This window comes from Amblyraja radiata, chromosome 1 (genome assembly GCF_010909765.2).
Source record: "Amblyraja radiata isolate CabotCenter1 chromosome 1, sAmbRad1.1.pri, whole genome shotgun sequence".
NCBI classification, from domain to species: Eukaryota; Metazoa; Chordata; class Chondrichthyes; order Rajiformes; family Rajidae; genus Amblyraja; species Amblyraja radiata.
The window spans coordinates 62,830,521-62,843,466 of NC_045956.1; the positions used below are offsets into that span (position 1 = coordinate 62,830,521).

Here is a 12,946-nt window from a genome sequence, read left to right on the forward strand (position 1 = left end):
TGGACATTTTCTTCTAACTATTACATGCTAAATATTGATAACTATCTTGCATTATGGTATTTTATCTCCGCACTGTTGTACTGTTTGGCTTGATTGCATTCATGTTTAATATCTGTGTTGATTGAATGTATTAAGTAAACAAAAGCTTTTTAATGTACACGTGACAGTAAATGGAACCCAACCCAAAATATCACCAACCTATGGCCTCCAGAGATGCTGCCTGGTTTGTTACTCCAGCACCTTGCTCTAGTTTGCTATTGGTCACCGAGTTATAGTAGGCTAAACATGGGAGTTAAACAACTCTGCTCTTAGATCCCATGTATTCAAGCATATTAACTCAAGTCACTCGTAATTGTCATTGCCTCACTGCAGCATCTTAGTTTAGGATTGCTTATTTAAATAGCAATTCAAAACACAGTATGTGCCATAGGGCAAGAACAGCAGAATTTTACACCATACCAACCAGGAAATCCAGGAACTGAAATGACCCTCCAGTTCCTTCAGAACAGACTGCAGTGCTTCATCAACTGTTTAGCTATGGGCATTCAATATATTCCATGTAAAGACAGTCACACAATTGCTGCAGTTCAAGGAACTTCAACTCTCCTTCCAAAGGGATCACCATATAGGATGCTTTTTTTTTTTTAATGCATTTTATTGAAAACTTCACCCAAAGTACAGTCAGACAACCCATCCATATTCAATTTCACTCCAAAAATAAAAGTTATACAAGCAATTAGCTTTTCCTGCATTTAAACATTACATTAGGGCCTCTTACACTAGAGAATATCTCCAGCTTGCTCAGTTTCACAGAATACTTTGCTTCCCAATACCAAAGCACAGGGAACTATTACTGTTAAGCGTTATTTTAAAATGACCCCTCCCCCCATATATGGAGATAAAGTTTTCTAATCACATTTCAGAAGTCCAGTGTCTTTCCTGCCAGATCCTCCAAAATTTCTGCAGCTGATTAAACAGAGATGGAACCCTGAGATAATGAACTAAAAAATTAAAATGGCATTTGATCGTCAAACAGTCTTCTGCTGTCCCTTCTTGCCAATTAGAGATTTGTGGATGTGTGGAATTACACCTGGAAAAGAAACAAGTGAATGAGGCACCACAGCACCAAACAAATAGCATTAGTCATACTGCACAAAAACAGGCCGAATGCCGAATTCATTCTTGCTGATCTATGCCAGTCCCGTTTGCCCACATCTGACCCATATCTCTTCAAACTTTTCATGTGCACATAAATGTCAAAAGTATACAGTGCAACTGTGCAACGGGACGACAGATGGCGCAGTGGGCTAAGTGTTCGGCTGGCGACCGGAAGGTAGCCGGTTCGAATCCCGCTCGGAGTGCATACTGTCGTTGTGTCCTTGGGCAAGACACTTCACCCACCTTTGCCTGTGTATGAATGTGTGTGAGTGACTGGTGGTGGTCGGAGGGGCCGTAGGCGCAGATTAGCAGCCACGCTTCCGTCAGTCTGCCCCAGGGCAGCTGTGGCTACAGAAGTAGCTTACCACCACCACCGAGTGTGACTGAGGAGTGAATGAATAATGCGATGTAAAGCGCCTTGAGTATCTAGAAAGGCGGTATATAAATCCCATCCATTATTATTATTATTACTATTGCTACAAGTTTATGTCAATGCTTCTAGAGCAGTAAACTCAGCCACATTGAATTGTCTTGCAGCTGCACTAATGTTGCATCAATTGCCTATCATTCTCCTACTGAAAGGCTGGCTGACTTTTCCACCAAGCCAACATGGGGACATGCAGATCAGTTTGTTTTTTTTGCCCAAATACAATACAAGTGGTCCCCAAATTAGGTTAACAGAGACATTTATATCAGGGCAATTTGCACTGTGAACAGTAAAATCAGCTTAATTTCTACAGTGCAAACAGTATGTAGCTAGGACTCATACTGCAATGAGGTACTTACCACCCCCTGCAATGGTGGCCTTGATTAAAGAGTCCAACTCCTCATCTCCTCTGATTGCAAGCTGCAAGTGGCGAGGGGTGATGCGCTTCACCTTCAAGTCTTTGGATGCATTTCCTGCAAGCTCCAGCACCTGGGGAGATAGATAAATTAAACAGGCATAAAAATACCAATCTCCAAACTCCATCCAGTCAAACTAGAAATTGTGCTGAAGAGCCTGATGTAACGGTGCCCAAAATACAAGGCGAATTGCTAGAGGAACTCAGCAGGTCAGGCAGAATCTGGGGAGGAAATGAACACGATATTTTGGGTCAGGATCCTTCAGCCTGATTCGACCGAGGGGTGGGGATCCATTACGGTGGGCCAAGTACTTCACAGAAAATGGAGCTTGTGAAATTGTAAATGAGAGGGAATTCCTCATCTCTTCGCAGACTATCCCATGAACCCTCACAGTCCCTCCCTTTAATCAAGAGGTCTCACCAAGATGACATTTGGTATCTGTACTTTGGTCAGAATTCCAGCATTTACAATCGTATATCAGCATCTAATCCATAGTGTGATGAAATAGGGGCAAGAAAATTCAGATGCTGGAATCTTGAGCAAAACAGTGCTAGAGGAACTCAGCTGGTCAGGCAGCATCTGAAGGAATGGACAGGTGACATTTGGAGCCAGGACCCTTCGACAGGATATTGCATGGAAACAGGTCCTTCAGTCCACCAGATCCGTAGCCAACATCAATTGCCTATTCACACTAGTTCTGTTATCCCACTTTGACATCCACACAGACAATTTAAAGGCCAATTAATCTACAAACCCACATGGTCATAGGGAGTTTGTGCAAACTCTACACAGATAACACCAGAGATCAGGATCAAACCTGGGTCTCTGTCACCAGGCCCCAACATTCAATAGGATTGAGGTTGCAAGTACTTAATCTTTTCCCTCATCAATTAACAACCCTGGGAGAACAGATCACCCCTCCCTCCAGGGCAACCTCCACCCACTCACTCCCCTCCCCATCCACAGGGAGGGACGACCTTCCACACACCAGACTCCTCCACGATGCTGGACGCTCCCTCATCCCTGCAGCATTTGCACCTCAGGTCAGATGCCCCACACCGTCCCCGTCCCCCCATGAGCAGGTCACTCAGCCACTCCGTCTCTCCAATTCACTTAAACGTCCTTTACCCTGATCTCTCCTCACGGTGAAAAGAGAGACCTCCCCCCGCCCCGGTCAGACCTGGCCGTTGCCCGTCGCCGCCCCCCCGTCCCTACAAGAGCCGGACTCACCTCGGCGGTCAGGTACTCGAGGATGGCCGCGCTGTAAACGGCCGCCGTCGCTCCCACCCGCCCGTGACTCGTCGTCCTCGACTTCAGGTGCCGGTGGATCCGACCGACCGGAAACTGGGGCGGGTAGAAAGAGAGCGAGCGTGAACCAAGAGATTTATCCGCCGCTAACTCCGCCCCTCCCGCCCGCGCGTGTGGACGGAAAGGACGCGCGCCAGGCTTCTCCTACGCCGATGAATAGTTTGGTGGGCGGCGCCCGCCCGCCCGCTCAACCCACTGCCATTCCGCCCGCCCCCCCCCCCGCCCGGTGACGGAGTGAGCGCCGCGCGGCGCCTGCCACTCACCTGCAGCCCGGCTCGCTGCGAGCGGGAAACCGCTTTAGTTTTCGCCTTGCCCGAATCTTTACCCGCTTTTCCGCCAGCCTGCCGAAGCAAAAAAGGAGGAAAAAAACCCGTCAGTTATTAAAGATAGGATGAACACACAGAAGCGCGGAGAGGTGGTTTTTAAGTCTCCATTCTCTTGGTCAGAGGGAGACACGGCCCACGACCCAGCGCGCTCACCATTGCCGCGTGTCAGGCCGCGCTCCGCCGGTTTATTTTCAAACGCTCTGCGCTCCCGCCTCTGCGCCGCCCGCCCTATTTATACCCAGCCCCGAGCGGGGCGGGACGCATATGACGCGCGAAGATGTGGCGTACTACGTCACGACGCGGGCCCAGCGCACGTGGCGATGCGCGCCAAGCCCTCTTCTCCCTGGGCCTACAGAGTGTGTGCGTGTAAATGTAAAGAAACTGCTGCAGCAAATTTAATGCAATCGGCGCTTTACCAACAAAATTGCATTACCCACCCGCAGATCATTGCGTGCATCGGATTGCAAATATGCGAATTGAATGGGAACGTTACCGGGGCGAAGAATACTGTGAAAATAGGAGAGAACGCGAAAACAATTTGCAAAAGCAGTCAAAATGTAGAACTTCTTGTCCAATTTGCAAATTATTGCTTTGCACGCAATATCTGTTCAAAGATAAGACCATAAAACACGCTGCCAATCTTGTGGAGACTTTTCCCTTGGAAATCTTGCAGTGGCAAGAAAATAAAAGAACATTTAATTTCAAGGCTGCCAACATTGAGTGAGGGTTGAGAGCAAAGATACTAGAGGAGTGTATCAAAAGGGAACTGCAGATGCTGGAATATCGAAGGTACACAAAATTGCTGGGGAAACTCAGCGGGTGCAGCTGAAGAAGGGTTTCGGCCCAAAACGTCGCCTATTTCCTTCGCTCCATAGATGCTGCTGCACCCGCTGAGTTTCCCCAGCAATTTTGTGTACCCTAGAGGAGTGTATCTTTGGTTGAGAGTGATAAATTGTGACGGAGCGTAGCGACCGAGGGGGGAAGGGTGTGGGAGGGGGGGAGCTTTCGCATTTTCAGCGTGAAATTGTGCAATCTGGTGCTTACTGTGGCAACTTACACTTGAATGCAACATTTATGCTTTAAATTGGATTAGGTATGAATAAGGTTAGGCTAAATTACATTCCTAATTACATTCCACAGTAGAGCCAGGCTCTGATCAACAGGTGCAGCACATGAATGACTATATTCATGTATGGAAATCAGATTATAATTCATGCTGTTATGCATATATATAGAGAAAAAACAGAGAAACAAGGCAACCTTACCCTTTACCTATAAAACCAAGATGAAAATAATGCCACTTATTCAATTAAGTGAAATTAAGATATATATGTAAAACATATGTATGGAAACAGACCCTTCAGCCCACCAAGTCCACACCGACCAGCAATCTACCATACACCAGTTCCATCCTGCATGCCAGGGACAATTTACAGAAGCCCATCCTTCTTTTGGATGTGGGAGAAACCGGAATATCCAGGGAAAACCCATGTGGCAGTAAGGCAGTAACTCTACTGCTGCGCCACCGTGCCACCCCATTATATTATTTTTTCTGTAATATATTTATTATGGTGTCACATCAATAAAGATGAACACATGATTCTGATTTCTGCCCTTAGTTGGATAACACACATCTCGAGTCATTGTGTTTTATGGCTGGTTTTCAACCTCTTCCGTCTGAAGGTCTCGACCCGAAACATCACCCATTCTTTCTCTCCAGAGATGCTGTCTGTCCTGCTGAGTTTTCTTGTTTTTAGTGTCTATCTTCAGTTTAAACCATCATCTGCAGTTCCTTCCTACACTCTTTGTTAAGCGAAACAGGTCCTATTCTCATATTATTCCCCTCAACTAAGTCTTTTCTTCACCTCCTTTGCTGCAGAGAATACAATCCCAGTTATCAAATCTTTCTTCAAAGTGAAATAAAAATTCCAGCCCTGCCATCATCTTCATAAATCGTCGCTGGATCCTCTCCAGAGCAATTCCACCCTTTCTACAATGTGTCACAGTCTTACAGCATGGAAACAGGCCCGACATCCCAAGGTGTTCATGAAGATCAAGATGCCCCATCTAAACTAGTCCCATTTATCCGCCTTTTTCCCATATCCCTTTAAACCTTGTGTGTGTGCGCCAGTGTGTGTGTCAGTGTGTGTTAGGTTGTGTGTGAGAGTGTGTGTCAGTGAAGTGGTGACAACACCCGGAGTGAGTGGAGACTTGGCGATGCCCGGGAAGTGATTCCCTCTCCCCCCTCCCCGGGAATACGGGCCGGCCCAGGTGCTCTGTGTCCAGCTGGGGCCCGGAGGAGGTGAGGGTCAGTGACCCGGGGGTCGGGCATCGGAGCAGAGCCTTAGCCCGAGATTCATCCCCGCGGCTCCGGAGGCGGCACCGACGCCTCCACTCACCTGGTCCGCTCCTGTCTCCGGGCCGGGGTTAGAATTCCATGCGGCGTGGATAGTGCGACCAACGGACAAAGAGCCACTGGAGGTGAGGGTGCGAGGTGTGAGTGGTGCCTCAGGAGGGTCAGGGGAGGGGGGGGGGGGTGGGGGTTGGTGCTGGGACCACCGCTGTGTCTCACGTATCACACCATCTGCACGGGAGAAACTAAACTACTTTTTTTTTCCACCAAATCATCCCGCGGGCCGGTAGTTTGACAGCCCTGCTTTAAACCAATGCCCTCTAGTTCTTGAATCACATGTCCCGGGAAAAAGACTATGCATTCACCTCATATATTCCCCTCATGGTTTTTACTCACCTCTCACACAATTGTTGCTTTATTTTGAACTTCCAGCATCTGCAGATTTTTGAGCGTGAGAAATTTGTGATCAGGGTGAGAGCGTGAGAATTTTGTCAAATAAGTGACTCTCACGCTCAATGCGTGAAAGTTGGCAGCCCTGTAATTTATTTTGGGATTGTTGCAGAGGTAAACTGAATTAAAAGCAAGGGAAATGAAGAAAAGTTGCATTCCTGAAGCATCTTTAACGTTCAATGTAACCAATTATTTCTAAACAGAGATGACCTTTATCATTTAGAGCACATGCAGTCAGTTGCTCCCAAAATAGAAACACAAGAAACTGCAGATGCTGGAAAACTGCTGGTGGAACTCTGAGGGTCAGGCAGTATCATTGGTGGAAATGGACAGAAGTGGTTTCAGTTCAGGACCTTTCTTTAGACTCCCCAGATCTGAAGTGTTAGCCGGGCCCATAACATTGTCCATTCCCTCCACATGTTGCCTGACCCGCTGAGTTCCTGCTAGTTTCACTGTCCGTATCACCTCATTAACACCTCCTCCACAGCCAACAATGGACTGTTGTGGGCTCTTTGCACATCTGTGCCAGCTCTGATTTGTTCTGTACCTTTTCATACCTCTTCTTTCCCTCTCCCGACTCAAGTCTGAAGATGGGTCTCAACCTATTTCTTTTCTCCAGGGATGATGATGATGATACTTTATTGGCACTTGTTCCGAGCTAGGTGCAGTGAAATTCATTGTTTTTACATACAAGGTACACAAAAGAGTCGCCACAAAGACGCTGACAAAGTTACATAAAGTACTCATCCCGTCCCCCATCCCCCCACCAGGTCCCCCTTTGTTCTCGCCCCCTCCATGCCAGCTCTCCATTTGTTCTCACCACCCCCCCCCCATGCCGGCTCCCTTTGTTCTTGGGGCACAGGCCGTCCACTTCGGCTTGAACCTGTCCTTGGCCCAACTCCGTTCGAGGCTCCGACCTCGTCCACGGGGACTCCAACTCGACCTCAGGTCTTCAACTTTAACCCATCCCGACCTCGTCCTCGGCCCAACCCGACCTCGACCTCGGCCTGACTCAATCTCGGGGCTTTGACGAGACTACCAGGTCTTTGACCACTCGCTCTACATCGGCTTTTCCGTAGGCTGCGGTGCCCTGTGGAGCGAGTCTGACGGCGGTGGGCAAGTTGGGCCCACTGATGCTGTCTGACCCGCTGAGGCACTCCAGCAAATTGTGTCTGTCTTCCACCAGCATTTTGTGTTTTACTCCAGATACTCATGTGTGTCCATTTACTTTAAAAACTCTTAATTTGTTGTGGAATGAATTTTATTTTGCCATCATAAAAATGTATATGTTGCGTATGTAAGACTATATACAGAGATAGACTGAGTAAAATCTTTGAATAAACTTTTTATAACTTGTTTGAGCTACTTGTGTCTGAAGTGTATTTGTCTGTACATTAAGTAAAAGACTTCATTCGAATTTTTGACATTGGCAACAAAATGGGATTGGAAGATTAGTGGTCATCGAAAGTGCTGAAGCCATCAAGAACATTGAGTGTGTGGGGAAGGTAAATCTTGGAAGCACGATTAATCCCAGAAAGCATGAAATGCAGACTTAAGATGAAAAGTTAATCTTGATGGACATGTTGGTCGGTGTGACAAGTTGAGCTGTTTCCATGGTGTATGACTATGTTCCCTGCAAAATGTGGAAATATAGAAATGGTCTGTTTACATGGTGATCACAGAAGACCAGTGAAAATGTAGTATACACATCAACAACAGGGGTGATTGTATTCCCTAGTGCGAAAGAGGCTGAGGGGTGAATTTTAGGATGATTCTAAAATCATGAGGCGGATATAAAAGGTAGATAGTAAGTCTTTTTTTCTAGGGTAGAAAATCTAAAATTAGTGGGCAGACATTTAATGTGAGAAGAGAAAGATTTGAAGACAACCTGATGGACATGCTTTTTACCCAATGGGTGGTGAGTATTGGATTGAACTGTCAGAGGAAGTCATATAGAAACATAGAAATTAGGTGCAGGAGTAGGCCATTCGGCCCTTCAAGCCTGCACCGCCATTCAATATGATCATGGCTGAGACACAGGCCTTTCGGCCCAACTTGTATATGCTGATCAAGATGCCCCTTCTAAGCTAGTCTAATTTGCCTGCATTTGGCCCATATCTCTTTATCTTATCCATGTACCTATCCAAGTGTCTTTTAAATGCTGTTATAGCATCTGCTTCAACGACCTCCTCTGGCAGCACATGTACCTCACTACCCTCCGAATATAAAGTTGACCCTCAGGCTCATAATAAATTTTGTCCCTCTCACATTAAACATATATCCTCTTGTTTTTGGTTCCCCTACCCTGGGTAAAAGACTGCGCATTCACACTATTCCCTTCATTATTTTTTACACCTCTTTAAGTTCACCCCTCAGCTTCTTGCGCTCCAAAGAATAAAGTCCTAGCCTGCTCACCCTCTCCCTATAGCTCAGCCCCTAAAGTCCTGGCACCATCCTCGTAAAACTTACCTGCAATCTTTCAAGCTTAATGACATCCTTCCTACTGCAGGGTGACCAACACTGAACCCAGTACTCCAAGTGCGGCCTCACCATCGTCATGCAAAACTGTAACAAAACGTAACAACTTTTATACTCAATACCCTGACTGATGAGGACCAAGGTACCAAAAGTCTGCTTGACCACCCTATGGACCTGTGATGTCACTTTTAGGGAACTATGTACTTATACTCTTAGATCCCTCTGCCCCATAATACTGCACAGGGCCCTACCATTCACTATGAAGATAGCCTTAGTTCAACTTCCCAAAATGCAACACTTCACAGTTATCTGCATTGAACTCCATTTGCCATTCTTCAGCCATTGCTCAGCTGATCAAATTTGATAACCATCTTTATGATCTATAATATCACCTGCTTTATAGTCATCTTCAAACTTACTAATCATGCCTGGTACATTCTCAACAAAATCGTGGATCTAAACCACATCAGCAATGGCAGAGCTGCGATCCATGGCCTTCAGTGCAAGAAACACCTGCCACCATCAGCCTCTGCTGCCTTCCATGAGGGCAATTCAGTGTCTACTCTGATAGCTTCACTAGATCCCATGCGATCTAACCGTCCAGGGCAATTTACCATGCAGAACTTTATTAAAGGCTTTGGTGAAATACATACAGACGTCTAAGGTCTTGCCCTCGTCAAAAAATATCAGTTTTATAAGACACCATCTCCCATGTACAAAACCATGTACTATCCCTAGTACATCCCTAATCAGCCTGTTTTTCCATATGGATACATATCTTATCCCTCAGAATCCTCTCCAATGACCTACCTACCGTAGATATTAGGCTCATTTCTCTTTACTTCCCAGACTTTCTTTCTTAAATGAAGATGAAGCATTAGCCACCCTCCAGTCATCCGGCTCCTCGTGCATGTCTAATGATGATTCATATATATATGCCAGGGCTCCTTCAATTTATTCTCTAGCTTCACACAGTGTTCTTGAAAATATCTGATCAGGCTTGAGAGATTTATCTTCCTTCATGTGGCCTCGGACATCTAGTACCTCCTTGACCGTAATATTAACTGTCAACTATCCTAGGATCCTTGGTTTTCATGTTTTTTCCCCAAAGTAACAAAGAAGAAATACTCTTTGAGGTCCTCTACCATCACCTGTGGCTCCACAGATGATTACTTTGGATTCTAAGGAGCCCTATTCTCACTCTAGTTAACCTCTTTCCCTTAATGTATGTAAAAATCTGTTTGGATTCTCCTCAATTTTATCTGCCAGTTATCTCCTGCCCCTTTTTGCCATCCTGATTTATTTCTTAAGTATGCTCCTCAGTCCTCTAAATTCCTCCAGGGATACATTTGCTGCCTATCCAACTGCCTGCACCTGGCCTGTGCCTCCTTTTACCTGATGGGCCTCAATTTATATCTTTAACCATGGTTCCTTACTGCCTTGCCCTTCATTCTAATGGAACATGCATGCTTTGAACTCTCACCATCACTTTTTTTTTAAAGCATCCCACTTTCCATGTCCCTGTGCCCGCAAACATCCTACTCCAATCAACTTTAGCAAGTTCCTAAGGCAGACACAAAAAAGCTGGATTAACTCAGTGGGTCAAGCAGCATCTCTGGTGAAAAGGAATAAGTGATGTTTCAGATCTAGACCCTTCTTCGGACTGAACAAGTTCCTGTCTAATACCATCTGAATTGGCCTTGCGCCAATTGAGAACTTGTGGGCCCGCACTGTCCTTTTCATAACTTTTTAAACCAAATAGAAGTATGTTTGCTGGTTCCATAAAAGATCGCCCACCAACACTTCAGTCGTTTGCTCGTGTCAATTTCCTAAGAGTAGGTTAAGTTTTGCCCTTTTCCTTCTATGTATTGCGTAAAGAAACTTTCCTGAATATTTTTTTTACAAATTACACCCCATCTAACCTCTGGCACTATGGCAGTCCCAGTTTTTATTGGGAAAGTTACAACCTTGTAAGTCTTGCAGCTGCCTCTGTTGGCATATTTGTTGTTCTAATTCCCATTGACTACTTTGGAGCCTATAGTACACTCCCAACAATCATCCCTTTTTTATTTCTTGGCTCCACTCTTATAGCCTCATTGGACAAACCATCAGTAATGTCGTCTCAGACTACTGCCATGACATTCTCCTTAATCAATAAAGCAACTCCCCCTTCTCTTTTAACCCCACCTCTGTCTCGTCCGTGGCACCTGTACCCTGGAATATTAAACTGCCAATCCTGTCCCTCCCTTAGCCAGGTTTCCCTAATGGTTATAATGTTCCAGTCACATGTACCTATCCACACCCTGAGTTCATCAGCCTTACCCATCAGACCTCTCGAATATGAAGAATTGAGGAGAAGGATGAGGGGGCACCTCATTGAAACTTACCGAATAGTAAAAGGCCTGTATAGAGTAAACGTGGAGAGGATGTTTCCACTAGTGGGAGAGTCACCCTATTATAGGAAAGATGTTGTTAAGCTGGAAAGGGTGCAGAAAAAAAAGTTTAGCTTATTATTCTCATGTGTGCCAAGATACAGTGAAAAACTTTTTGTTCCATGCTATCCACTTAAAGAAGACTATACATGATCATAATCATGCCATCTATAGTGTACAGATACAGAATAAAGGGTATAACGTTTAGTGCAAGATGAAGTCCAATAATTCTGATTAAAAAATGGTTTAAAGGTCTCGAGGTAGATGGGTAGTCAGGACCACACTCCAGCTGGTGAGAAGACAGTTCATTTACCTGATAACAGCTGGGAAGAAACGGAATCTGGAGGTATGTGTTTTTAAACTTCTATGCCTCTTGCCTATTGGGAGAGGGGAGAGGGAGAGACTGGGATCCTTGATTATGCCGGTGGCCATGGCAAGGCAGCACAAAGTATAGATGGAGTCCGTGGAACGGAGGTTGGTTTGCGTGATGGTCTGGGATCCTGATAAACAACATCCTGATAAAATGCTTTCTACGGCGATTCTGTAGAAGTTGGTGAAGGTTGTAGGGGATGAGCCAAACTTCCTCAGCCTTCTAAGCAAGTAAAGGCGTTGGTGAGCTTTCTTGGCCATAGCTTCGATGTGGCTGGGCCAGGACAAATTGCTGGAATATTTATTCCTAAGAACTTGAAGCTTTCGACCATCTCTACTTCAGGAGGCTGAGAACACATAATTGCGGGGCACCAGTGTTGAAGATTATCATAGAGGATGATTTGCTACCCATTCTTACTGATTATGGTCTGTTGGTTAGGAAGTCGAGAATCCAGTTGCAGAGCGGAGTGCTGTCTCTAAGTTCCACGAGTTTCGAGATTGAAAGTATCGGTCAGTTGGGGGCTCTGCGAGTCAGCTGCCCTGCCAGTAGTGTGTTCGTTATTTCGACTTTTTTTGGATTTATTGGTTTGTCTAAGTGTTTGTTTTGGGTGGGGGAAGGGGGAAACATATTTACAACCCTGTCTTCAAGGTGTCAGCTTTCTTTTTCAGTTCATCATGGTGGTTTATTTAAAATCTTAGGACACCTGAAATAAAGGGAGCGGCACAGTGGTGCAGCTAGTAGAGCCGCTGCCTCACAGCGCTAGAGACCAGAGTTCGATCCTGACCTTGGCTGCTGTTTGTGTGGAGTTTACACGTTCTTCCTGTGTCCGCGTGAGTTTCCTCCAGGGGCTCCGCTCTCCTCTCACATCCCAAAGACGTGCGGGTTTGCAGGTTAATTGACCTCTGTAAATTCCCCCTAGTATACAGGGAGTGGATGAGAAAGTGGAATAGCATAGTGTGAATGTGTAAACGATAGACAGCGTGGACATGGTGAGCCCAGGGCCAGTTTCCATGCTGTATCTCTAAACTCTAAAGGAGGTTGAGAGGACATAACTGAGGTACTGTACATGATGTTTGGAGTGGTAGAGATTGCAGGAAACATTTCCCCATATAAACTGGTAGATAAGTGTAGGACATAGATTTTGCTTAAGTGGGAAGAGGTTCTGAGGTGGATCTTTTTCACTAGAGAATGGTGAGTTACTAGAATGCACAGTGAGTGTGGTGGAAGC

The 12,946-nt window shown here is 45.8% G+C and overlaps 1 protein-coding gene across 1 annotated transcript; it reads right to left on the bottom strand.

Annotated features, from left to right (window-relative positions):
* Positions 1-634: 634 nt before the first annotated feature.
* On the bottom strand, positions 635-3,893 carry LOC116974458 (histone H2A.Z). The gene is made up of 5 exons (XM_033022916.1): positions 3,789-3,893; positions 3,573-3,650; positions 3,232-3,345; positions 1,945-2,074; positions 635-1,090 (listed from the first exon to the last, which is right to left on the bottom strand). The coding sequence occupies exons 1-5, from the start codon at positions 3,789-3,791 to the stop codon at positions 1,029-1,031; spliced, it is 387 nt and encodes a 128-aa protein (XP_032878807.1). The 5' UTR covers positions 3,792-3,893; the 3' UTR covers positions 635-1,028.
* Between the last annotated feature and the right edge of the window lie 9,053 nt (positions 3,894-12,946).

Excerpts from the sequence above, each read along its gene's own strand:
- LOC116974458 (XM_033022916.1), bottom strand. Across the intron at positions 3,346-3,572 it reads CGCAGCGAGCCGGGCTGCAG|TTTCCGGTCGGTCGGATCCA; the intron begins GTGAGTGGCAGG and ends TACCCGCCCCAG. Across the intron at positions 1,091-1,944 it reads GGCCACCATTGCAGGGGGTG|GTGTAATTCCACACATCCAC; the intron begins GTAAGTACCTCA and ends TTTCTTTTCCAG.